The sequence below is a fragment of the Hemiscyllium ocellatum genome, chromosome 12 (assembly GCF_020745735.1).
Source record: "Hemiscyllium ocellatum isolate sHemOce1 chromosome 12, sHemOce1.pat.X.cur, whole genome shotgun sequence".
Taxonomy (NCBI): Eukaryota; Metazoa; Chordata; class Chondrichthyes; order Orectolobiformes; family Hemiscylliidae; genus Hemiscyllium; species Hemiscyllium ocellatum.
The window spans coordinates 7,248,934-7,273,649 of NC_083412.1; the positions used below are offsets into that span (position 1 = coordinate 7,248,934).

General features: G+C 44.9%; 1 protein-coding gene across 4 annotated transcripts in view; it reads right to left on the minus strand.

The window, feature by feature from the left end:
- The window catches only part of dgkh (diacylglycerol kinase, eta), a 570,460-nt gene that overhangs the window by 62,579 nt on the left and 483,165 nt on the right, over window positions 1-24,716 (minus strand). For all 4 annotated transcript variants that reach the window (XM_060832853.1, XM_060832854.1, XM_060832851.1 and 1 more), the window contains 2 exons: window positions 14,320-14,454; window positions 2,137-2,303 (listed from right to left, as the gene is read on the minus strand). In XM_060832853.1, the coding sequence (XP_060688836.1) occupies window positions 2,137-2,303; window positions 14,320-14,454 (302 nt within the window). The remainder of the gene's footprint in view (window positions 1-2,136; window positions 2,304-14,319; window positions 14,455-24,716) is intronic.

A 24,716-nucleotide genomic window follows, 5' to 3' on the forward strand; every position in this document is an offset into this window, starting at 1 on the left:
TATCTTTTGGATGAGGGATGTTAAACTCAAGACCAGTATTCCAAAAACAAAAGCTATCATACTGGATCCTCTTTTCCATCACCAAACAGCCAAATTATTGAGAGTGGGCATGTACATATAGGCCATATTAGGTAAAGAGCTGAAAGTGTGTTGCTGGAAAGGCGCAGCAGGTCAGGCAGCATCCAAGGAGCAGGAGAATCGACGTTTCGGGCATGAGCCCTTCTTCAGGAATCATGCCTGAAACGTCATCTCTCCTGCTCCTTGGGTGCTGCCTGACCTGCTGCGCCTTTCCAGCAACACATTTTCAGCTCTGATTTCCAGCATCTGCAGTCCTCACTTTCTCTCATATTAGGTAAAGATGCCAGATTTACATCCCTAAAGGACATTTCACAAACTTGATTGAGATTTTTTGAGGAAGTGACAAAGATGATCACTGAGGGTAGGGTCTCACATGATGTTGCCTCACAGGAACTTTACTTAAGCAGTTGACAAGATCCCTCATGGTAGGTGGATGAAATCCATGCTAAATTGACAAATTAGATTTAAAAAACTGGCTTGGTCAAAGGTGTTTTTCTGACTGGAGTCTGTGACCAGCGGTGTTCCACAAAGATCAGTGCTGGGACCTCTGTTGTTTGTCATTTATCGAAGTGACTTGGATGAATATGCAGGTGGTGATTAGTAAGTATGCAGACAACATGAAGATTGGGTGGAGTTGTTGACAGTGAGGTATGTTATCAAAGGATACAGGAGGACACTGATCAGTTGGGATGTTGGGTGGAGTTTAATTCGGACAAGAGTGAGATGATGATTTTGGGAGGACAAATGCATGAGGAAAAAATATATCAAATGCAGGACCCTGAGGGGCACTGATATACAGAGGGATCTTGGGCTCAAGTCCAATTCCCTGAAATTGGCAACACAAACAAAGTTGTAAAGAAAGCTTATAACATGCTTCATTGGTCAAGACACCGATATAAAAATTGGCAAGTCATGTTACAATTGTGTAAGAACTTCATTTGGAATAACGTGTGCCGTTCCAGTCACCACACTATAGGAAGGATGTGGAGGCTTTGGGGATAGTGAGATAGAAGTTTACCAGGGTGTTGTCGATATTGGAGTGTATTAGCTACATGGAGAGGTCGGATAAACTTGGATTGTTTTTGCTCCAGTGTCAAGATTATTAGAAGCATGGATAGGATGGATAGTCAGATACTAGGGACTTGTGTTTAAGGTGAGGGAGAAATGTGAGGCAAGTGTTTTACACAAAAGGTGGCATGTGCCTGGAATAAGGTGCCAGGGAGGTAGTAGAAGCAGCAACAATAGGAATACCTAAGAGACATCCAGACAGACACACAATCAGGCGGACAATAGAGTGATATGGCCCATGTGCAGGCAGATGTGATTAGTTTAGAATGGTACCACAGACATGGTGGACTGAAGGACCTGTTCCTGCGCTATATGTTTTATATTCTAAGGTCATTAGTGAGCTAGATGGGTTTTTACACAATTGATAATTGTTGTCATGAGTGCGATTATGGAGTTTCCTCCGGACTTATTAAATTAACTCCCAAATTTAAACTCCCAAACTGTTTCGGCAGGATTTCAAAGCTCATCTCAAGTTATTAGCGTGGGGCTCTGAATTACAAATTAATTAAAATAACCACAATACTATTGTACCTGTGCAATAGGAAAATTGGCTAGCATGTTGCTGTATTATCACCAGGAGCAACTACAGAAAGTGCAGCATTAGTTGGAAATACTTTGGACTGCTTTTTCTTATGGGATGGGGGCCTCATTAGCAAGGCCATATGAACTGCCTCTCCCTAACTCATTTTTGGAAGGTGGGTTTATTAAGGATAGGCATGCAATATAAAAAGTCATCCCAAAGCAGTATGGGCTCAGAAAGCGCCATTGGTCTACACACCAAATGGCATGTTAATAATGTATCTTCCAGTAAGGGTGCCACTGTCCTCTCAGCCAATCTAACTTTACCCATTTTTCAGTTCCGTGGCTTCTTTGAAAGTTCCAGCGAGACACATACACGGGATGACTAGGTCTTTGAGGCTTGTGTGAAATTGTCTCTCAGTACCATGCAAAAGACTACGTGAATCTGCCAAGATGCAAAGTGTGACGAACCTTGTGATTAATTCCTCAGCTGCTTGAGCACAGAGCTGGAGCTGGGTGGCCTCCTCTTCCGTAGCCAGGTCCACAGACTGTTGAGGGTACAGGTGTGGCCGAAGAGCAGGCCTGCAGGAGTCATACCGGAGTTTGTCTTCCCAAGATTTCAGAGTACTCTCGAATGCCTGTACAATGAGGAACATGCAGCATCAATCAGAACGGTCAAGGCTAGGCTGGAGGCGGGTCTCACATGGCTTCCTCAGTTAGTTTGAAACGTCTGCCCTATCACTTCATCACAAACAACTTCATCATTCCAGTTCTGAAGAAGAGTCCCTGGGCCAAGACACTATCTCTGCTTTCTCTCCACAGATGCTGCCAGACCTGTGTTTTTTCAGGAATTTCTGTTTTTGTTCCATCATTCAACTGTGCCATTTGTAGGTGTGGAAGGGAGGACCATCTCGTAGGAAAATAAATCTCCTCACCCTTAAATGTCATTCAGTATCAAGCCGAACTTTCTACAAACAAAAGCAGAAATTGCTGGAGAAACTCAGCATAGTTAACATTTCGAGTCCAGTGACGCTTCTTCAGGACATTTTGACCATACCAGTGCCATTTCCTGAAATTCTGCTTTCGGTTTTTCCTCATTCCTCGCATCACTACTAAAGGTCCTTTTTATACTCATCACCCACCTCTCAGCCTCTCTATTCAGCAGATAATATTCTAGCATTTTTGCAATCTTGCCACCATCGAACACAACCTTCAACTCTCCTGGAGGGATTGCTCCCTCTGCAAAACTCAGGTCCATTTTTCAATTACTCTGAAAACTACTGACCCTTGAGCAGCATCTTTCGATGCAAGGTCAGAGAACGCAACACACCTGCCTTTACCTCCTCCCATCCCATGTCCAAGTACCAAAGCACACTTCCACTGAAACAGATAGCCATTTGTCTCAGGGGCTAATGGACTGTGCGAAAGTGAGGACTGCAGATCAGAGTCAAGATTAGAGTGGTGCTGGAAAGGTACAGCAGATCAGGCAGCATCCAAGGAGCAGGAAAATTGACGTTTTGGGCAAAAGCCCTTCATCAGGAATGAGGCAGGGAGCCTCTGGGGTGGAGGGATAAATGGGAGGGGGTGGTGCTGGGGAGAAGGTAGCTCAGAGTGAAATAGGTGGATGGAGGTGGGGATGAAGGTGATAGGTCAGAGAGGAAGGTGGAGCAAATCAACTTTTGCACTAAATGTCCTCTCTTGTGGTTGTTGTAGACAATTCATGAGTAGCTTTTTCATTCATCATTGGACGTGGGTGTCGCTGACTCATTCAGCATTTATTCGCCTTCTCTAACTGCCCTGACAGCAGGAAAGAATCTGCCACATTGCTGTGGACCTACAGTCATGTGCAGACCAGACTGGAGAAGGATGAGAGATTTCCTTTCCCACAGGACATTAGTGAACAAAATTAATTTTGATATTAATTGATAGCAGTTACATGGTTGCCATTAGGAGAGCGTTTTACTCCAGATTTTGTTGAATTAAAATTTCTGCACTGTGGAATTTGAACCATGCTCCCAGAACAATAGCCTGGAGTTCTGGATTGCTAACCCAGTAATATGACTACGAGACATGTTCATAAGATATAGGAGCAGAATTAGGTCGTTACGCCCCATCAATCATGGCTTATATGCACCTCATCCCCATTTTCCTGTCTTTTTCCCAGTACCCTTTAACCCATTATCTGTTAAAAATCTGTTAACCCATCCTCAAATTTACTCACTGTCCCAGCATCCTGGGATAGTGGATTCCACAGATTCACAACTTTGGTAGAAGTAGTTTCTCCTCAACTCTGTTTTAAATTTGTCAATGAAAATGTGTTGCTGGAAAAGCGCAGCAGGTCAGGCAGCATCCAAGGAACAAGAGAATCGACATTTCGGGCATGAGCCCTTCTTCAGGAATGAGGAGAGTGCGCCAAGCAGGCTAAGATAAAAGGTAGGGAGGAGGGACTTGGGAGAAGAGGCGGTGGAAATGCGATAGGTGAAAGGAGGTTAAGGTGAGGGTGATAGGCCATCCCCTATTCCCAATTCCTTTGACTCCGCCGCATCTGGTCCTAGGAGGACCAGTTCCAATACCAAACAACCCAGACGACCTCTTTCTTCAAAGACCGCAATTTCCCCCCAGATGTGATCGACGATGCTCTCCACCGCATCTCCTCCACTTCCTGCTCCTCCGATCGCCACCAGGACAGAACCCCACTGGTCCTCACCTCCCACCCCACCAACCTCCAAATACATCACATCATCCGTCGTCATTTCCGCCACCTCCAAACGGACCCCACCACCAGGGATATATTTCCCTCCCCTCCCCCATCAGCGTTCCAAAAAGACCACTCCCTCTGCGACTCCCTTGTCAGGTCCACACCCCCCACCAACCCAACCTCCACTCCCGGCACCTTCCCCTGCAACCGCAAGAAATGCAAAACCCAAGCCCACACCTCCCCCCTCACTTCCCTCCAAGGCCTCAAGGGATCCTTCCATATCCGCCACAAATTCACCTGCACCTCCACACACATCATTTACTGCATCCGCTGCACCCAATGTGGCCTCCTCTATATTGCGGAGACAGGCCGCCTACTTGCGGAATGTTTCAGAGAACACCTCTGGGACACCCGGACCAACCAATCCAACCACCCCGTGGCTCAACACTTCAACTCTCCCTCCCAATCCACCAAGGACATGCAGGTCCTTGGCCTCCTCCATCGCTAGACCATAGCAACACGACGGTTGGAGGAAGAGCGCCTCATCTTACGCCTAGGAACACTTCAACCACAAGGAATGAACTCAGATTTCTCCAGTTTCCTCATTTCCCCTCCCCCCACCCTCAGTCCCAACCCTCGAACTCAGCACCACCTTCCTAACCTGCAATCTTCTTCCTGACCTCTCTGCCCTATCACCCTCACCTTAACCTCCTTCCACCTATCGCATTTCCAACACCCCTCCCCCAATTCCCTCCTCCCTACCTTTTATCTTCGCCTGCTTGGCACACTCTCCTCATTCCTGAAGAAGGGCTCATGCCCGAAATGTCGATTCTCCTGCTCCTTGGATGTTGCCTGACCTGCTGCGCCTTTCCAGCAACACATTTTCTGCTCTGATCTCCAGCATCTGCAGTCCTCACTTTCTCCATTAAATTTGTTACCTCTTATCCTAAGACTATGACCTCTCATCCTAGAATGCCCCACAAGAGTAGGTATCAGATCCATGTCTATTTTATTCATACTTCTTATCATCTTGAATATCTCAAGATGACCTCCCCTCATTTTGCTAAATTCCATAAGACCAGAAGACACAGCAGCAGAAATTAGGCCATTCAGTCCATCGAGCCTGCTCCATCATTCAATCATGACTGATAAGTTTTTCAACCCCATTTTTCCGCTTTCTTCCTGTAACCTTTGATCCCCTTGGCAATCAAGAACCTATCTATCTCCATTTTAAATATACTCAATGACCTGGCCTCCACAGCCTTCTGTGGCAATGAATTCCAGAGATTCACTCCTCTCTGACTCAAGAATGTTCTCCTTGTCGTCATTTTAATAGGTCTTCCCTTTACTCTAAGGCGGTGCCCTTGGGTCCCTCCTGCCAACACCCCACACTGTCCAGGCTGTTTAGTATTAAGTTTCAATCAGATCCCTCCTCATTCTTCTATAACCACGCCCTCATAAGGAATGACAGCGCAGAAAAATACCACTGGCCTGAGCCTGACTGATGTTCTTTTCTTTCAGTGGGTTCACTTTGGCACCATCTCGTCATTTATCCTGGACTCTCTGCTTATTCTTTCCTCACAGCTCCTGAGGACAAAGCACTCTGGTCACGTGTGAGGACTTCCCATGAATTAATACAATCTAGGTCAATGGTAGATACCTCTGTATCACAAACGCGGGTGATCTGTTGCTCTCATGTGAACAGTGAGATTGTCATAGAACACCTCTTCAGGAATGTGGCTCTCATCTATATGGTTCCCATGATGTGGCCAGCAGAGTGACTGCTGACTCAGGAGGGCAGATATGCTGAGATGTCTTGCAGAGTTCAGTCCCCAAGCATGACCCTGGGCCTCTTTAGTTCTCTGTTCCCAACCTGACCCCTCTGCTCTTGGTCACCTGCAATCTTCAAATGAAGCTCAAAGAATAAGACCTCATTGTTCCTTTCAACTATTTACTATCTTCCAGAGTGCATCCAGTTCAAATCATCACCACCATCCCCTTTTGTTGAGACAACAGGAAATGACAGTGGCTTTGCGTCTGCCCGTGACAGCTCCTGTAGACATATCGTCTGCTTTTTGTTACTTGCTCCATTACCATGTCCTTTGCCTTGCATCATTATCCATTTTCTAACTTAATCGCCCTTATCTTCCACCCTGTCACAGAGCTGCCCTTTTGTTCTTTGCTCAACATTACTGGCTCTGCACTTGTACTAAACCTGTTACATCTGTAGCTTTGTCATGCCCTGACAAAGGGTCATATACATGAAATGTTAACTTATTTTTTCTCTCTCTCCAATTACACAGACAACAACTGCAGAGTATTTCCAGTGTTTTCATGCTAATTTGAGATCCATAATTCATGCTGGCCTCAGGAGGGAACGGAATTATTCTTCTTCCAGGCATCTTAAAACCAGCACTTGGTCCATAATCAGAACTCCTGAATAAGATCTGAAATTTCTACTTATTTATACGATGTTGCAATCAGTATTACAATGCGAACTTAATTTTCAATATTTCCCTATGGAGATCTGTAATCAGTACTACCCTACAGGGATCTGATTAATGATCCCTGTAGGATGGTTCTGATTACAGATCCCTGTAGGATGGTACTGATTACGGATCCCTGTCGGACGGTACTGATTACAGATCCCTGTAGGATCGTACTGATTACAGATCCCGATATGGTGGTACTGATTACAGGCACCTGTAGGGTGGGATTGATTTACAGATCCTTGTAGGGTGATACTGATTAATGATCCCTGTAGGATGGTACTGATTACAGATCCCTATAGGGTGGTACTGATTACAGATCCCTATAGGGTGGTACTGATTACAGATCCCTGTAGGGTGGTACTGATTACAGATCCCTGTAGGGTGGTACTGATTTCAGACACCTGTAGGGTCTGACTGATTACGGATCCCTGTAGGGTGGGACTGATCAATGATCCCTGTAAGATGGTACCGATTACTGATCCCTGTAATCAGTACCACCCTACAGGGATCCATAATCAGTACCACCCTACAGGGATCCATAATCAGTACCACCCTACGGGATTCATAATCAATACCACCCTACAGGTGTCTGTAATCAGTATCATTCTACAGGGATCATTAATTAGTACCACCCTACAGAGATCTGTAGTTAGTACCACCCTGTAGGGATCTGTAAATCAGTACCATCCTACAGGGATCCGTAAATCAGTCACACCCTACAGATGTCTGTAATGAGTACCATCCTACAGGCTTCCATAATCAGTACCATCCTACAGGGAGACGTAATCAGTACCACCCTACAGGGATCTGTAATCGGTATCATCCTACAGGAATCATTAATCAGTACCACCCTACAGGAATCTGTAATCAGTACCATCCTACAGGGATCATTAATCAGTACCACCCGACAGGTGTCTGTATTCAGTACCACCCTACAGAGATCTGTACTGAAAATGTGTTGCTGCAAAAGCGCAGCAGGTCAGGCAGCATCCAAGGAACAGGAATCAACATTTCGGGCATAAGCCCTTCATCAGGCCTTTCCTGATGAAGGGCTTATGCCTGAAACGTCGATTCCTGTTCCCTGGATGCTACCTGACCTGCTGCACTTTTCCAGCAACATATTTTCAGCTCTGATCTCCAGCATCTGCAGACCTCACTTTCTCCTACAGAGATCTGTAATCAGTACAACCCTACAGGGATCTGTAATCAGTACCACCCGACAGAATTCCGTAATCAGTATGACCCTATAGGTGCCTGTAATCAGTACCATCCTACAGGGACCCGTAGCTGAAAATGTGTTGCTGGAAAAGCGCAGCAGGTCAGGCAGCATCCAAGGAACAGGAGATTCAACGTTTCGGGCATAAGCCCTTCATCAGGAATGAGGAAAGTGTGTCCAGCAGGCTAAGATAAAAGGTACAGGGACCTGTAATCAGTACCACCCTACAGGGATCTGTAATCGGTACGATCCTGCAGGGATCATTAATCAGTCCCACCCTACAGGGATCATTAATCAGTCCCACCCTACAGGGATCTGTAATCAGTCCCACCCTACAGGGATCATTAATCAGTACCACCCTACAGGGATCTGTAATCAGTCCCACCCTACAGGGATCATTAAACAGTACCACCCTACAGGGATCATTAATCAGTCCCACCCTACAGGGATCATTAATCAGTCCCACCCTACAGGGATCATTAATCAGTCCCACCCTACAGGGATCATTAATCAGTCACACCCTATAGGGATCAGGAATCATTACCACCCTGCAGGTGTCTGTAATCAGTACCATTCTACAGGGATCATAATCAGTCCCACCATACAGCTGTCTGTAACCAGTACCACCCTGCAGGGATCTGTAATCAGTACCACCCTACAGGGATCTGTAATCAGTACCACCCTACAGGGATCTGTAATCAGTACCACCTTACAGAATTCTGTAATCGGTATCATCCTGCAGGGATCTGTAATCAGTCGCACCCTACAGATGTCCATAATCAGTACCACACGACAGGGATCTGTAATCACTACCATCCTACAGGTGTCTGTAATCAGTACCACCCAAGAGGGATCCGTAATCAGTACGACCCTACAGGTGTCTGTCACCAGTAACACCCTAAAGGGATCGTAATCAGTACCACCCTACAGTGATCTGTAATCAGTACCACCCGACAGGCATTTGTATTCAGTCCCACCCTACAGGAATCCATAATCAGTACAAGCCTCCGGATGTCTGTAATCAGTACCATCCAACAGGGATCCATAATCTGTACCACGCAACAGGGATCATTACTCAGTATGACCCTACAGGTGTCTGTAATCAGTATCATTCTACAGGGATCAGTAATCAATACCACCCAACAGGGATCATTAATCAGTACCACCCTACAGAGATCTGTAATCAGTACCATTCTATAGGTATCTGTAATCAGTACCACTTTCCAGGGATCTGTAATCAATACCACCCTACAGAGATCATTTATCAGTAACCATCCTTCAGGTGTCTGTAATCAGTACCACGCTACAGGGATCTGTAATCAGTGCCAGCCTACAGGGATCATTAATCAGTACCACCCTACAGGGAGCTGTAATCGGCACCATCCTACAGGGATCGGTAATCAGTACCATCCTACAGGGATCATTAATCAGTACCACCCTACAGGCATCTGTAATAAGTACCACCCTACAGAGACCTGTAATCAGTCCCACCCGACAGGGATCTGTAGTCAGTGCCACTCGACAGAGGTCTGTAATCAGTACCATCCTACAGGGATCTGTAATCAGTACCACCCTACAGGATCTGTCATCAGTATCACCCTATGGAGATTTGTAATCAGTATCACCCGACAGGGATCATTAATCAGTACCATGCTACAGGCATGTGTAATCAGTGCCATTCTACAGGAATCATTAATTAGTACCACCCTGTAGGTAACTGTAGTCAGTACCACCCTATACGTAACTGTAGTCAGTACCACCCTGCAGGGATCATTAATCAGTACCATTCTACAGGGGTCCGTAATCAGTACCACCCTACAGGGATCTGTAATCAGTACCACCCTACAGAGATCTGTAATTAATACCATCCTACAGGGATCCGTAATCAGTACCACCCTACAGGCAACTGTAATCAGTACCACCCTACAGGCATCTGTAATCAGTACCACCCTACAGGGATCTGTATTCAGTACCACCCTACAGGATCTGTAACCAGTACCCGCCTATATGAATCATTAATCAGTACCACCCTACGGAGATCTGTAATCAGTATCATCCTACAGGGATCTGTAGCTGAAAATGTGTTGTTGGAAATGCGCAGCAGGTCAGGCAGCATCCAAGGAACAGGAGAATCGACGTTTCAGGCATAAGCCCTTCTTCAGGAATGAGGAAAGTGTGTCCAGCAGGCTAAGATAAAAGGTAGGGAGGAGGGAATTGGGGGAGAGGCGTTGGAGATGCGATAGGTGGAAGGAGGTCAATGTGAGGGTGATAGGCCGGAGTGGGGTGGGGGCGGAGAGGTCAGGAAGAAGATTGCAGGTTAGGAGGGTGGTGCTGAGTTCGAGGGATTTGACTGAGACAAGGTGGGGGGAGGGGAAATGAGGAAACTGGAGAAATCTGAGTTCATCCCTTGTGGTTGGAGGGTTCCTAGGCGGAAGATGAGGCGCTCTTCCTCCAACCGCCGTGTTGTTATGGTCTGGCGATGGAGGAGTCCAAGGACCTGCATGTCCTCGGTGGAGTGGGAGGGAGAGTTAAAGTGTTTAGCCACGGGGTGGTTGGGTTGGTTGGTTGGTCTGGGTGTCCCAGAGGTGTTCTCTGAAACGTTCCGCAAGTAGGCGGCCTGTCTCCCCAATATAGAGGAGGCCACATCGGGTGCAGCGGATGCAGTAAATGATGTGTGTGGAGGTGCAGGTGAATTTGTGGCAGATATGGCAGGATCCCTTGGAGCCTTGGAGGGAAGTAAGGGAGGAAGTGTGGGCGCAAGGTTTGCATTTCTTGCGGTTGCAGGGGAAGGTGCCAGGAGTGGAGGTTTGGTTGGTGGGGGGCTGTGGTCCTGACGAGGGAGTCACGGAGGGAGTGGTCTTTTCGGAACGCTGATAGGGGAGGGGAGGGGAATATGTCCCTTGTGATGGGGTCCGTTTGGAGGTGGTGGAAATGACAGCGGATGATACGCTGTATATGGAGGGTGGTGGGGTGGTAGGTGAAAACCAGTGGGATTCTGTCCTGGTGGTGGTTGGAGGGGCGGGGCTCAAGGGCGGAGGAGCGGGAAGTGGAGGCGATGCGGTTGAGGGCATTATTGATCACGTCTGGGGGGATATTGCGGTCTTTGAAGAAGGAGGCCATCTGGGTTGTAGTTCCAATACCGTACAACCCAGATGACGGACCAGTTCTAATACCGTACAACCCAGATGGCCTCCTTCTTCAAAGACCGCAATTTTGGACCGTTTCAGAGAACACCTCTGGCACACCCGGACCAACCAACCCAACCACCCCGTAGCTCAACACTTCAATTCCCCCTCCCACTCCACCGAGGACACGCAGTTCCTTGGACTCCTCCATCGCCAGACCATAAAAACACGACGGTTGGAGGAAGAGCGCCTCATCTTCCGCCTAGGAACCCTCCAACCACAAGGGATGAACTCAGATTTCTCCAGTTTCCTCATTTCCCCTCCCCCCACCTTGTCTCAGTCAAATCCCTCGAACTCAGCACCGCCTTCCTAACCTGCAATCTTCTTCCTGACCTCTCCGCCCCCACCCCACTCTGGCCTATCACCCTCACATTGACTTCCTTCCACCTATCGCATTTCCAACGTCCCTCCTCCCTACCTTTTATCTTAGCCTGCTGGACACACTTTCCTCATTCCTGAAGAAGGGCTTATGCCCGAAACGTCGATTCTCCTGTTCCTTCGATGCTGCCTGACCTGCTGTGCATTTCCAGCAACACATTTTCAGCTCTAATCTCCAGCATCTGCAGTGCTCACTTTCTCCGACAGGGATCTGTAATCAGTCCCACCCTACAGGGATCATTAACCAGTACCACCCTACAGGGATTTGTCACCAGTACCACCCTGCAGGGATCATTAATCAGTACCACCCTGCGGGGATTATTAATCAGTACCATCCTGCAGGGATCTGTAATCAGTCCCACCCTGTAGGATTCCGTAATCAGTACCGCCCTACAGGATCATTAATTAGTACCACACTACAGGGATCATTAATCAGTACTATCCTACAGGGATCTGTAATCACTACCACCCTACAGGCATCTGTAATCGATACCACCTTACAGGGATCTTTATTCAGCAACACCCTACGGGATCCATGATCTGTACTCACCTTCAAGGACCCTTAAACAGTAATGTCATAATGAAATCCGTCATTAGTATTCCCTGACCGGGATCGTAATCAGTTCTGCACTGCAGTCCCATGTAATCAGTGCTACCCTACAGACATCCATGTTCAGTACACCCTCACAGCGATCTGTAATCAGTACACCCTCACGGTGATCCTTAGTCAGTATTCCGTCACGGTGATCCTTAGTCAGTACTCCCTCACGGTGATCCTTAGTCAGTACTCCCTCACGGTGATCCTTAGTCAGTATTCCCTCACAGTGATCCTTCATCAGTATTCCTTCACGGTGATCCTTCATCAGTATTCCTTCACGGTGATCCTTAATGAGTATTCCCTCACGGTGATCCTTAATCAGTATTCCCTCACGGTGATCCTTAATCAGTTCTCCCTCACGGTGATCCTTCATCAGTATTCCCTCACGGTGATCCTTAATCAGTACTTCCTCATGGTGATCCTTAATCAGTATTCCTTCACAGCGATCCGTAATCAGTATTCCCTCAAGGTGATCCTTAATCAGTACTCCCTCACAGGGATCCGTAACCAGTACTCCCTCACAGCATTCTGTAATCAGTCCTCCCGTACCAGTGATCTCTCATAGGAAGAGAGGAGACCTGGTCGAGGTGTACAAAATAATGAGCGGAATAGATAGAGTCAATAGCCAGAGACTTTTCCCCAGGGCAGGACTGACTGGTACAAGAAGTCATACTTTGAAGATATTAGGAGGAAGGTATAAAGTAGATGTCAGAGGTAGGTTATTTACGCAGAGAGTTGTGAATGCATTGCCAGCTGTGTTGGTGGAAGCAGAGTCATTGGGGACATTTAAGCAATTGCTGGACATGCACATGGATAGCAGTGAGTTGAGGGGTCTGTTGGTTAAGTTACTATATTTTACATTCGGATTAAATCTCGGCACAACATCGTGGGCCAAAGGGCCTGTTCTGTGCTGTACTTTTCTATGTTCTATGTATTCCTGCACAGTAATCTGCGATCAGTCCTCCCACACAGCGATCTGTAATCAGTACTCCGTCACAGGGATCCGTAATCAGTACTCTCACAGCGATCTGTGATCAGTACTCACTCACAGCAACCCATAATCAATACTCACTCCCAGCAACCCATAATCAATACTCACTCCCAGCAACCCATAATCAATACTCACTCCCAGCAACCCATAATCAATACTCACTCCCAGCAACCCATAATCAATACTCACTCACAGCGATCTGTGATCAGTTCTCCCTCACAGCGATCAGTAATCAGTACTCCCTCACAGGGATCTGTAATCTGTACTGGGTAGGGATCTGTAATCTGTATTGTACTGGGCAGGGATCTGTGATCAGTGCTGTGCTAAAGGGATCCCAATTAGCACTCCCCTACAGTAATTTACAATCAGTACTGCCATACACAGTAATCCATAAACAATGCTCCTTTTCAGGGATCTGTCATCAGTACTGCACTACTAGGATCCCGAATCAATAACCTCCAATAGAAATCTGTAATCAGTACTCATCTACAGGGATCTGTAATCAGTAATCCCCTACAGGAGAATCTGTAATCAGTACTGCCCTTCCAGGGGATCTGCAATCAGTACTCATCTACAGGGATCTGTAATCAGCAAACCCCTACAGGGATCTGTAATCAGTTCCACCTTACAGGTATCTGTAACCAGTACAACCCACCAGGGATCTGTCATCAGTACTCCCCTACAGAGATCCTTAACCAGTAACGCCATAAAGGGATCTGTATGCTGCTTAATAATAAACTCAAATGCCCAATTTGTATTGAAAATGATCTATTAAACCCTCCTGCCAAGTCTCAATTTTACAGTCCCCAGTCCTGGAACAGACTCCATTGCACTGGCCAGCTCTGCTTCCAAAGTTTCTGGAAGTCATACAGAATCAAATTAAAATAAAGACAGAAGATGTGATTTGAAAACTGGGACAAAAGTACTTTTGTGTCCTTGACCCTTTTACCTCATGTTACCTGGAATTACTTCTTGGTCTTTATTCACTGTGTGCAACATCACAAGAGCTCAAACTGGAATCTCTAAAAGTCTCTGGCAATTTTACAGGAAATGAAACAGTGTCTGGTATTTAGAAAGAAGTTGTTTGCACACTTACTCGATCTCTTGTCAACATCTGTGCTCTGTTTTTGTGCACAATTTTGATAACCCCAGGTGGCTGGATCCATGCTTCTCCATCTACCTGTATCGGTACGCCCTCATCTCCCAGAATGGTGATCTTCACAGACCGACACTGCAGGATATTAAGCCACTTTAATCATTGCTTTTGCACACAATCAGACATTGACAATTCAACAACATTAAAAGTTTTAATCAAAAGCTCTTGTCAGCAAAGTAGCAGCCACTTTAGAACACTGAGGATGTTCTAAAGGAGGAATAACTCAGAGGAGATATAACACATCAAATCAGAAAGGGAGATGATTACAATTTGAAGTTTAAGAATGGGGTTGATCTTTTGGTTGTTCACATGAAACTTTGCTGAAATGTAAGCTGACAAATAAAAAGTTTAGCCTTGAACTGGGCAACCATTAGTTCTGTAGAACAGGACAATGTGGAACTTTTGACTCAGCATTTGCATTCATCCTGAAAATATGTGAAGGTGAGAATTGTAGGATTTTGGTAAAATGCAGAGCTCTAGGATGAATAACTGCTCTTCAAAAAGGTCACCACAGACCTGTTGGGCCAACGGGCCTCCTACTATGCAGTAAAGTTCCATTATTCCACAGTTTGAGAAAGCTCAACAGTGAGATGCAGTTTGACTCAAAATTATATTTCGGGGTGAAACAGTTTTGACACATGGGTGGTGGAACAGCTTGGGCTGGGATTATTCCTGCAAAGAATATAAGGACTTCACTAAGCAAGGTTAGGACCAATATTTAATGAGAGAGTAACAGAAGAACTCTGGACCAAGGGGAGGCCCAAGCTTTAGTTCTCAAGCTTGTTCTGCAATTCCGTGATAGATCTGTGACCCAAAGCTATAAATTTGCTCAATATCCTTTTACATGCCTGACTAACAAAAAAAAATCAGACTTAAAACTGACAATTCATCTACCTTCCACTACTCCACCTGAAGATTAGATTCCCTACAGTGTGGAAACAGGCTCTTCAGCCCAACAAGTCCACACCAACCCTCCGAATGCACCTCATACTATGAGCAACTTAGCATGGTCAATTCACCTGGACTGCACATCTTTGGGCTATGGGAGGAATCTGGAGCACCTGGAGGAAACTCATGCAGACACGGGGAGAATATGCAAACTCCACACAGACAGTTATCCGAGGCTGGAATCGAACCCAGGTCCCTGGTGCTGTGAGGCAACAGTGCTAACCACTGAGCCACTCTGCCGCCCTTACTCCACCTGAAATTCTGGTTCTAATTTTAGATGCAGTTTCCTAGTCCTTTTCTCCCCCAACAAGGAAGACAGTGTCTCACTATTTACTACATCTGTTCCCCCTTACTATGTGGGGTCACTTAACTCAGTTGGTTTTCTCAGCTAGCTTGCAATGTAGAGTGTTGCCAATGGCATGGGTTCAATTGCCACACCAGCTGAGTTTAAGATGAAGGACTCTCCTTCTCAAACTCTCCTCTTGCCTGAGGCATGGTGACCCTCAGGTTAAGCTAACACCAGACGTGTGTCTCTAATGAAAAAGCAGCCCTCTGCTCTGATAGGACAGTGGTGACTTTACCTGCCCTTAATATCTTAACTTCGATCAAACCACATCAAACTATCTAAATGCCAGGAACTGCCGCCCAATTTTGTGGTAATTTCTCTTTACAATTTAACTCTTGGGCTCTGGGTATATTCTAGCGAACCTACATTGCACTCCCTCTGACTTAACATATCCTCCCTAAAGCCTGGTGCTCAGAACTGCTCTGAGTCTTTTACATGTGGTATAACTAAATATCTGAAATTCAATTTCCATTCATTTGTATTGAAATACTCAAAATATAAAGACAAGCATTCCATTAGCCTTTTAAATTGATTTCTGTATCTGTGCATGGCATTTAATGAACTGCATACTGAGGCCTACAAGTCCCTTTGGACCTCAAGCACAGGATTCCATCCTCTTTTGGTCCAAAGAGGATAATCTCACATTTTCCCAAAGTGAAATCTATTTGCCAGTTTTTCTCAACCAGTTAGTGTACTAATATGTCGTTGTAATTAATTGAATTAATTATTATTGATCTGATTTATTATTGTCACATGTACCTTGGTACAATGAAAAGTTTTGTTCTGTGCTCTGTACAGGCAGATAATGCCATACAAAGTGTAATACAGTAACAGAACAGAGCAAGGAATACAATGTTGTGGCAGTCTTATAACAGCAGGAAAGAAGCTGTTCTTCAACCTGTTGGCACATGTTTAAATGTTTGCACCTTCTGCCAGATGGAAGAGGCTATAAGAGACAATAACCATGGTGGGAGGGGTCTTTGATGCTGTTGGCTGCCTTCCTGAGACATTGGGAAATATAGATGGAGTCAACGGCTTGTGTGATGGTCTAAGCTGTGTTCACAACTCTCTGTAGTTTCTTACATTCCTGTCAGAGCAGTTTCCATACCAAGTATATAGACAGGGATATGCCTTCAGCCTTGCTTCCTGAAGTCAATGACCAGCACCTTCATTTTGCTGATGTTGAGGGAGAGATTGTTATCTTCACACTATGCTACCAAGCACTCTATCTGCATTTTGTCTCGTCATTGTTTGAGATCCAGTCAACAATGGTGGTGTCATCAACGAATGTGTGTAATGATGGATTAAGGATGAAATTTGGCCACACAGTAATGAGTGTATAGAGAGTATACGAAGGAGCTGAGTACACAACCTTGCGGTGTTGAAGATCATAGACTTCATATTTTAATGCATGAAGCAGTTGGAATAAAGTAAATGTACTGATGGCGCAAGTCGAGGCAAAGCAATATGATGTCATAGCCATTACAGAAACATGGTTACAAGGAGATTAAAACTGAGAACTTAACATTCTGGGAAACTTGACCTTTTGAAAAGATAGGAGGGAAGCAAAACATGGTGGGGTAGCACCGTTAATAAGAAATAAAATGAGGACAGTTGTGAGAGACAATCTAGGCTTGGATGATGTACAGTCCATTTGGGTGGAGGTAAATATAAAAATATGAGGAAAATGAGCAGGAGTAGGTTATCTGGCCTCTCAAGCCTCCTCCACCATTCAATAAGATCATGGCTGATCACTTTCATGGAGTCAGGTCCAGTTACCCACCCACTCAGTAATTCCATCACTGCTGAACATCTAACCAACTTTGCCTTAAAAACACTCAACGAGATAGTGTCAACTGCTTCACTGGGCAAGCAATTCCACGGATTCACAACCTTTTGGGTGAAAAGGTTCCTCCTCAACTCAGTCCTAATCTGCTCCCCCTTATTTTGAGGGAAAGCCCCCAAGTTCTAATTTCACCCACCATTGGAAAGAAGCTCCCTGCTTATATCTTAATCTATCCCCTTCATAATTTTATATGTTTCTGTCAGATCCCCCCTTATTCTTCTAAATTCCAATGTGTATATAGACCCAGTCTACCCAATCTCTCCTCACAGGCTAACCCCCCCAACTCTGGAATCAACTTCATGAATCTCTTCTGTAAAAAAACAGCAAGGGAAAGCACACATAAGTGAGGGTCATGTACATATCCCCAAAGAATAGTCACTCTGTAGGAATGGCTGAAAATCAACAAATAATAGAATCATAGAAAAAGAGAACAATAACTGTGGATGATCATAATCGCCATGGTGACAGGATTATTCAAATTAAAAAGGGTAGCTATGACAACAAATTCATATTAAGAATAGCTTCCTAGAGCAATATACCATAGAGATAATCAGGGAGCAGGCCATCTTGGATTTGGTGATGGCTAAAAGGGCAGGTTTAATAAATGATCTCCAAGTAAAAAATTCCTTAGGAAGTAGTGATCATAACATCATAGCATTTAATCATATTGGGTCAAAACAATCTTGTTTAACATAAAAAAGAGAATTACAATGAAATGAGGGCAGAATTAACTAAAATGAAATGGGCAGATAGATTAGCAGAAAAGACAATAAGCAAGCAGTAACAGACATTTGAGGAGGTGATCCGTAACTCTCAGCAAAAGTACATCACAGTGAGGACAAAAGATTCTTAGAGAGGGATAAACCAACTATAGCTAGGTTATGGTTAACCATAACCAGGTTATGGAGAGTATTAAGTTGAAAGTAAGTACATAGATGGAGGCTGAAGCCATTGATGGCCACAAAGACTGGCTTAAGTACAGAATCCAGCAAAGCAGGCTTAAAAAGATCATAAAGTCAGAGAAAATAAACTACGAAACTAGCAAGGAATACAAAAACTGACAACAACAGCTTCTTGAAATATATAAAAAGGAAAACGGGTCAAAGTTGATCTTAGCCCCTTAGCAAATGAACCTGGGGAGACATGCGAAATAAGAAAATGACAGAGAATTTAAACATCAGTCTTTGTGGTGAAAATACATCAAACATCACACTAATACTCAGGAATATTGGGAGGAATTAAGTACCATCACTATCACTAAAGAAGTATTAGACAAACTAAATGAGGCTAAAGGCAAATTAGTCCTCTGGCCCTAATGGCTTACATCCTAGGATCCTAAAAGAAGTAGCTATAGAGATAGAACAAAGAACAATACAGCACAGGAACAGGCGCTTCAGTCCTCCAAGCCTGCGCTGCCATTTTCTGCCTTCCATGTTAAAACTGTCTTCCCGTACAGGATCTGTATCCCTCTATTCCCTTGCTGTTCATATATCGTCCATGCTTCCTGAGTGCTGCTATTGTGTCTGCTTCCATCACCTCCCCTGGCAATGCATTCCAGGTACACATCACCCCTCTGTGTGAAAAGCTTGCCTCACACATCTCTTTTAAACCTCTCCCTTCACACCCTGAATCTGTGTCTCCTAGTAATTCACCCCTCTGCCCTAGGAAAAAGCCTCATACTTTCCACTCTATCCAAGGAATTCAAAATCTTATGAACTTCTTTCAAGTTGCTCCTCAACCTCCTGCGTTCCAGTGAAAACAAATCCAATCTAGCCATCCTTTCTTCATAGCTAAACTTCCCCATACCAGGCAACATCCTGGTAAACCTTTTCTGTACCCTCTCCAAAGCATCCACATCTTTCTAGGAGTGTGGTGACCAGAACTGTTCACAATTTTCCAAGTGTGACCCAATTAAAGTTCTATAAAGGGAGGGATCCAAGATGGTGGCGACCCAGCAAGTCTGAGTCTATAGTGCTCTTCCCAAGACTTGGGTAAAGTGGGTCACCCACCCCCACCACACTCACCAAATCATTCATAATAGCTGTTAAATTTAAATAGTTGTTTAGTATTATATTTAAATAGTCTAATATTTAGTGAAAAATGACCAAAGGGAAGGGAGCCCGCAGCTCTCAACAAGCAGGACCCCCTTCCCCACCCTCTCCCTCTTCAGCTGCAGCAGAGGCGTCCACAGCCGTCCCGGGGGACTTACCGACGGTAACAAGCCTTGTGGAGATGATCACCAAGCTGGACGCGAAGATTGATGCCTTTATCGAGGAGTCCCGAAATCGCTGGGAATCACTCTCAGCCGCGCTGCAGAAGCACAGCCGAGACATCCAGGAACTCGAGCGCCAAGTTGGAGGGGCGGAGTTAAAGGCCGCGACCTCCGAGACTGCAGCTCAATCGGCCGCGGATCAGGTCCGGACTCTCGAACAATGAGTCCGGACCTTAGAAAATCATATTGACGACCTCGATAATCGAGGTCATCGAAAAAATATTCATTTGCTGGGCCTTCCCGAACGGGAAGAGGAAGGCCAGCTTACAGCATTCCTGGAGCAATGGCTGCCACAGCTGTTAAATCTGCATGCTGGATCAGGCCAGGTAAGGGTGGAATGGGCCTACCGGGTCGCAATACGTGGGCCCGGCTCAAACCAGCGCCCACGCCCGGTCCTGTTCCAGCTGCAGAGCTATAGGGAGAGGCAGATGCTCCTAGAAGCCTCAAGAAATCTTGGAAAAGATCCCCAAGCCATGATCTATAAAGGATCCCAGATCATGCTATTTCAGGACTTTTCCCCAGCTCTGGTCCGAAAGAAGAAGGCATTCGATGAGGTGAAGAAGCGTTTAAGGGACTTAAATACTCAGTACTCCTTACGCTACCCAGCGACGCTACGCTTTAACCACGAAGGATCCATATATAACTTCGGATCACCAGAGAAGGCTAAGGAATTCTTGGACTCTCTTAGATAAACTGTAAGAGATAGTGGATGTTGGTTTGTCTTTCCCCCCCCACTTTGGTCTATATCCCCCCCTTTTTTTTTGTCTCTCTTTTTTTCTTACCTTATTGTTTAATATTATCATGGGGGGGTGGGGAGAGGGATTTGATTTTCTCCCCTCCCCGCTTGGGGTTGTTTTCTTCTATTACTTTATGTATATATGTGGGTATGTATGTATGTATATATATGTTGGGGCGTTTGGTTAATGTTGGTGGGGGGAGGTGGTTACCTTATTCTATTTTACCTCTGTCTTTAGGAGCGGGGTTGTTTCTCCCCTATTATTTTGTATTATTATATTTAATTATTACTTGTTGAGATTGTAATTTTATAGTTATGTATTTATATATGGTATTAACATTCCCAAATATATCCAGGTGTTGGTGTGAGCGGGGGTAGGGTGCTCACTGTTAACTCTAGCTTTGTATTACATTTGAATTCTCCTCATTTTATTGAGGAGCACCTGGGTCAAGGGTGGGGCACTAGTTGGGAGAGGATAAGATGGACTTTTGGAGAGGAAGTGACACTCCCTGGGAACAAGGGGGAGAATCTCCACTTAGGTACGTTTTATATTTTTTTTATTTAGAAATAGTTTTTTATTATACTGTTGTGAGTGTATTAGAGAGCCTTTATTTTTGTAACTTTATATGCTCTATGCTCGGGATGTTCCAGATAGGGTTTCCCCTCCTGAGGGGTCTCGGATTTGCCCAGATGATTATGGTTGATCAGTCGGTTAAGTGGTGCACCTGGAATGTCAGGGGGAGTAATTCGCCAGTTAAAAGGAAGAAAATATTATCAAATCTTAAGAAAGAGAGAGTTGATATAGCTCTCCTACAGGAGACACACCTATCGGATAAAGAACACTTAAAATTACGACAGGGTGGATTTGATCAGGCCTTTTTTTCTTCTTTTAGCTCAAAAAGCAGGGGAGTTGTTATTCTTGTTCGGAAGAATTTCCCTGTCAAAATCCTAAATCAGATAAAAGATGAATCTGGACGATATATTTTGATTAAAGCCCTCATAAATGGAGACGAATATGGGATTTTAAATTTGTACTGCCCCCCGGCACACCCCTTTAAATTTATAACAGAAGCTTTTTCAAAATTGATGGCCTTTGATGCCCATCATACAATTATAGGGGGAGACTTTAACTGTATTACGGATCCGGAAATAGATACATTTGAATTCTCCTCATTTTATTGAGGAGCACCTGGGTCAAGGGTGGGGCACTATTTCCTAGGGCAGAGGGGTGAATTACTAGGAGACACAGATTCAGGGTGTGAAGGGAGAGGTTTAAAAGAGATGTGTGAGGCAAGCTTTTCACACAGAGGGGTGATGTGTACCTGGAATGCATTGCCAGGGGAGGTGATGGAAGCAGACACAATAGCAGCACTCAGGAAGCATGGACGATATATGAACAGCAAGGGAATAGAGGGATACAGATCCTGTGCGGGAAGTCCTGAAATAGCATGATCTGGGATCCTTTATAGATCATGGCTTGGGGATCTTTTCCAAGATTTCTTGAGGCTTCTAGGAGCATCTGCCTCTCCCTATAGCTCTGCAGCTGGAACAGGACCGGGCGTGGGCGCTGGTTTGAGCCGGGCCCACGTATTGCGACCCGGTAGGCCCATTCCACCCTTACCTGGCCTGATCCAGCATGCAGATTTAACAGCTGTGGCAGCCATTGCTCCAGGAATGCTGTAAGCTGGCCTTCCTCTTCCCGTTCGGGAAGGCCCAGCAAATGAATATTTTTTCGATGTGCCAAGGCTGGCACTACGTAAATTATATGGCTGGCTGGGTTCCTTTATCTGGAATCATAGGATTCCCAAGGGTGCTGCCGGAGTATCTCCCAGATCTAGACAACTGGCGGATCTGAATAAAGAATTAGGATTGGTAGATGTATGGAGATGTCTTCATCCACAGGGCAGAGATTTTTCTTTCTACTCTAATCCACATAAATGCCATACCAGAATTGATATGTTTTTTGCCCCCTCGATTTTTTAAAATTCCATATCATCCTGTAAAATAGGTACTATAGCAATTTCCGACCACGCTGCTGTATATATGGAATCTAAGGCGAGGAACAATGGGACATTCGCTCGGCATTGACGTATGGACCCCTTCCTGATAAAAGATAGTAAATTTGTAAAGTACTTCTCCCAAGAATTTAAAACTTTTTTAGAAATTAATTCAGGTACGGCTAGCAACCCATCAATGATGTGGAAGACCATCAAAGCTTATGCGCGAGGTTTGATCATCTCCCACTCAGCGACCCAGAAAAATTGAAGGGAAAACAACAGCGTCTGCTCGAAGCACGCTTAAAAGCAGCTGAAACTGCATACACTGATAGACCTTCCATTATAAAATTGCAAAGGATTATGGCTGTTAGGACAGCTCTAAACACTACGCTTACTCAAACGGCTAAGAGGGAAATATTATTTGCAAAACAAAGGTTATATGAATATGGCGACAAACCGGGTAGATACTTAGCATTTCTTGCAAAGAAAAAGAAGGCCCCTCAGACTATTACGCCTATCAAAAGCAGTTGTGGTTACCAATGGACTAGGTTCGGATAGCTTCAGTGTGGGTAGGGGCTGCCGTCAAGGATGTCCTCTCTCGCCATTGTTATTTACGCTAGTCATTGAACCACTAGCAGAAGCTACAGGTACTCTGACTCATGATCATAAAACGATTAATGTGACTTTTAGAGAATTTTATTCTGAGTTATATAAATCGCAGGATTGTGAAGATAGGACTAGGAGGATACAGTCATTTTTTAAAAATTTGACCTTTCCGGGTCTAACTCCGGAACAGGTATCGGTCCTAAATGCTCCTCTAACAGTCCAAGAAATACTTGATGCAATTAGGAACTCCAGAGCGGAAACGCACCTGGCCCAGATGGTTTTCAAGCTGAATTCTATAAAGAATTTACAGAAATATTGGCTGATCCACTTATGGACATGTATAACTATGCATATAGTCAGGGCTGTCTCCCGCCTTCACTGAAAGAGGCAAATATCTCTCTTATCCTTAAAAAAGGAAAAGATCCAGAAGACTGTACATCATACAGACCAATATCCTTGCTAAATGTAGATTTTAAAATCCTCTCTAAAATGTTAGCACTGAGACTAGAAAGGATACTGCCATATATTATAAAGGAGGATCAGACAGGATTTATTAAGGGCCGTAGATCATTAGAAGGGTTTTGAATATGATCCAAGCCTGTCATCAGGGAAAGATACCAGGAGTAGTAGTTTCATTGGATGCGGAAAAGGCATTCGACAGGGTTGAATGGTCATATTTGTTTTATACATTGGAAAGGTTTGGCGTTGGACAAGTGTTTACCAAATGGGTCTCAACACTGTATAGTGATCCCAAAGCAGTTGTGGTTACCAATGGACTAGGTTCGGATAGCTTCAGTGTGGGTAGGGGCTGCCGTCAAGGATGTCCTCTCTCGCCATTGTTATTTACGCTAGTCATTGAACCACTAGCAGAAGCTAAACAGACTGATCCTAATATAACGGCCCCGAGGATTGGTACAGGTAAACATAAAATTACCCTTTATGTAGATGATGTTCTTTTATTCCTCAGTAATCCTCTGAGGTCCGTACCTCGTCTAATCCAAGTTATTAATACATTTAGTGCATTCTCAGGTTATAAAATTAATTTTTCAAAATCAGAGGCTATGCCAATGGGTGGCCTGGCTATGACACCCCACTTAGTGGACGGATCCCTTTTTCCCTTTCGTTGGTCCCTGGAGGGTTTCTTATATTTAGGTATTTTTATTACTCCAGTATTTGGTCAGTTGTATAAGGCTAATTTTGTGCAATTACTGGAAAGGATAAGGCAGGACCTCCAGCGTTGGGGAGACCTTCCAATTTCCTGGTTGGGTAGAATAGCACTAATTAAAATGAATGTCCTACCCCGTCTCCTATACCCTATGAGAATGCTTCCGGTGATGCTGCCAAGGCTGGCACTACGTAAATTATATGGCTGGCTGGGTTCCTTTATCTGGAATCATAGACGGCCCCTCATTAAGCTGAAGAAGCTACAGCTTCCACAGGCAAGGGGAGGACTGGACTTCCCAGACTTTAGGAAATATCAGTTAAGTTCCCTATTAAGTTACATAGCTGATTGGGTCTTGTCTGATCCACAATCAATCTGGCTGGACTTCGAGGCGTCTCAAGTAAAATACCCAATTATTAACCTT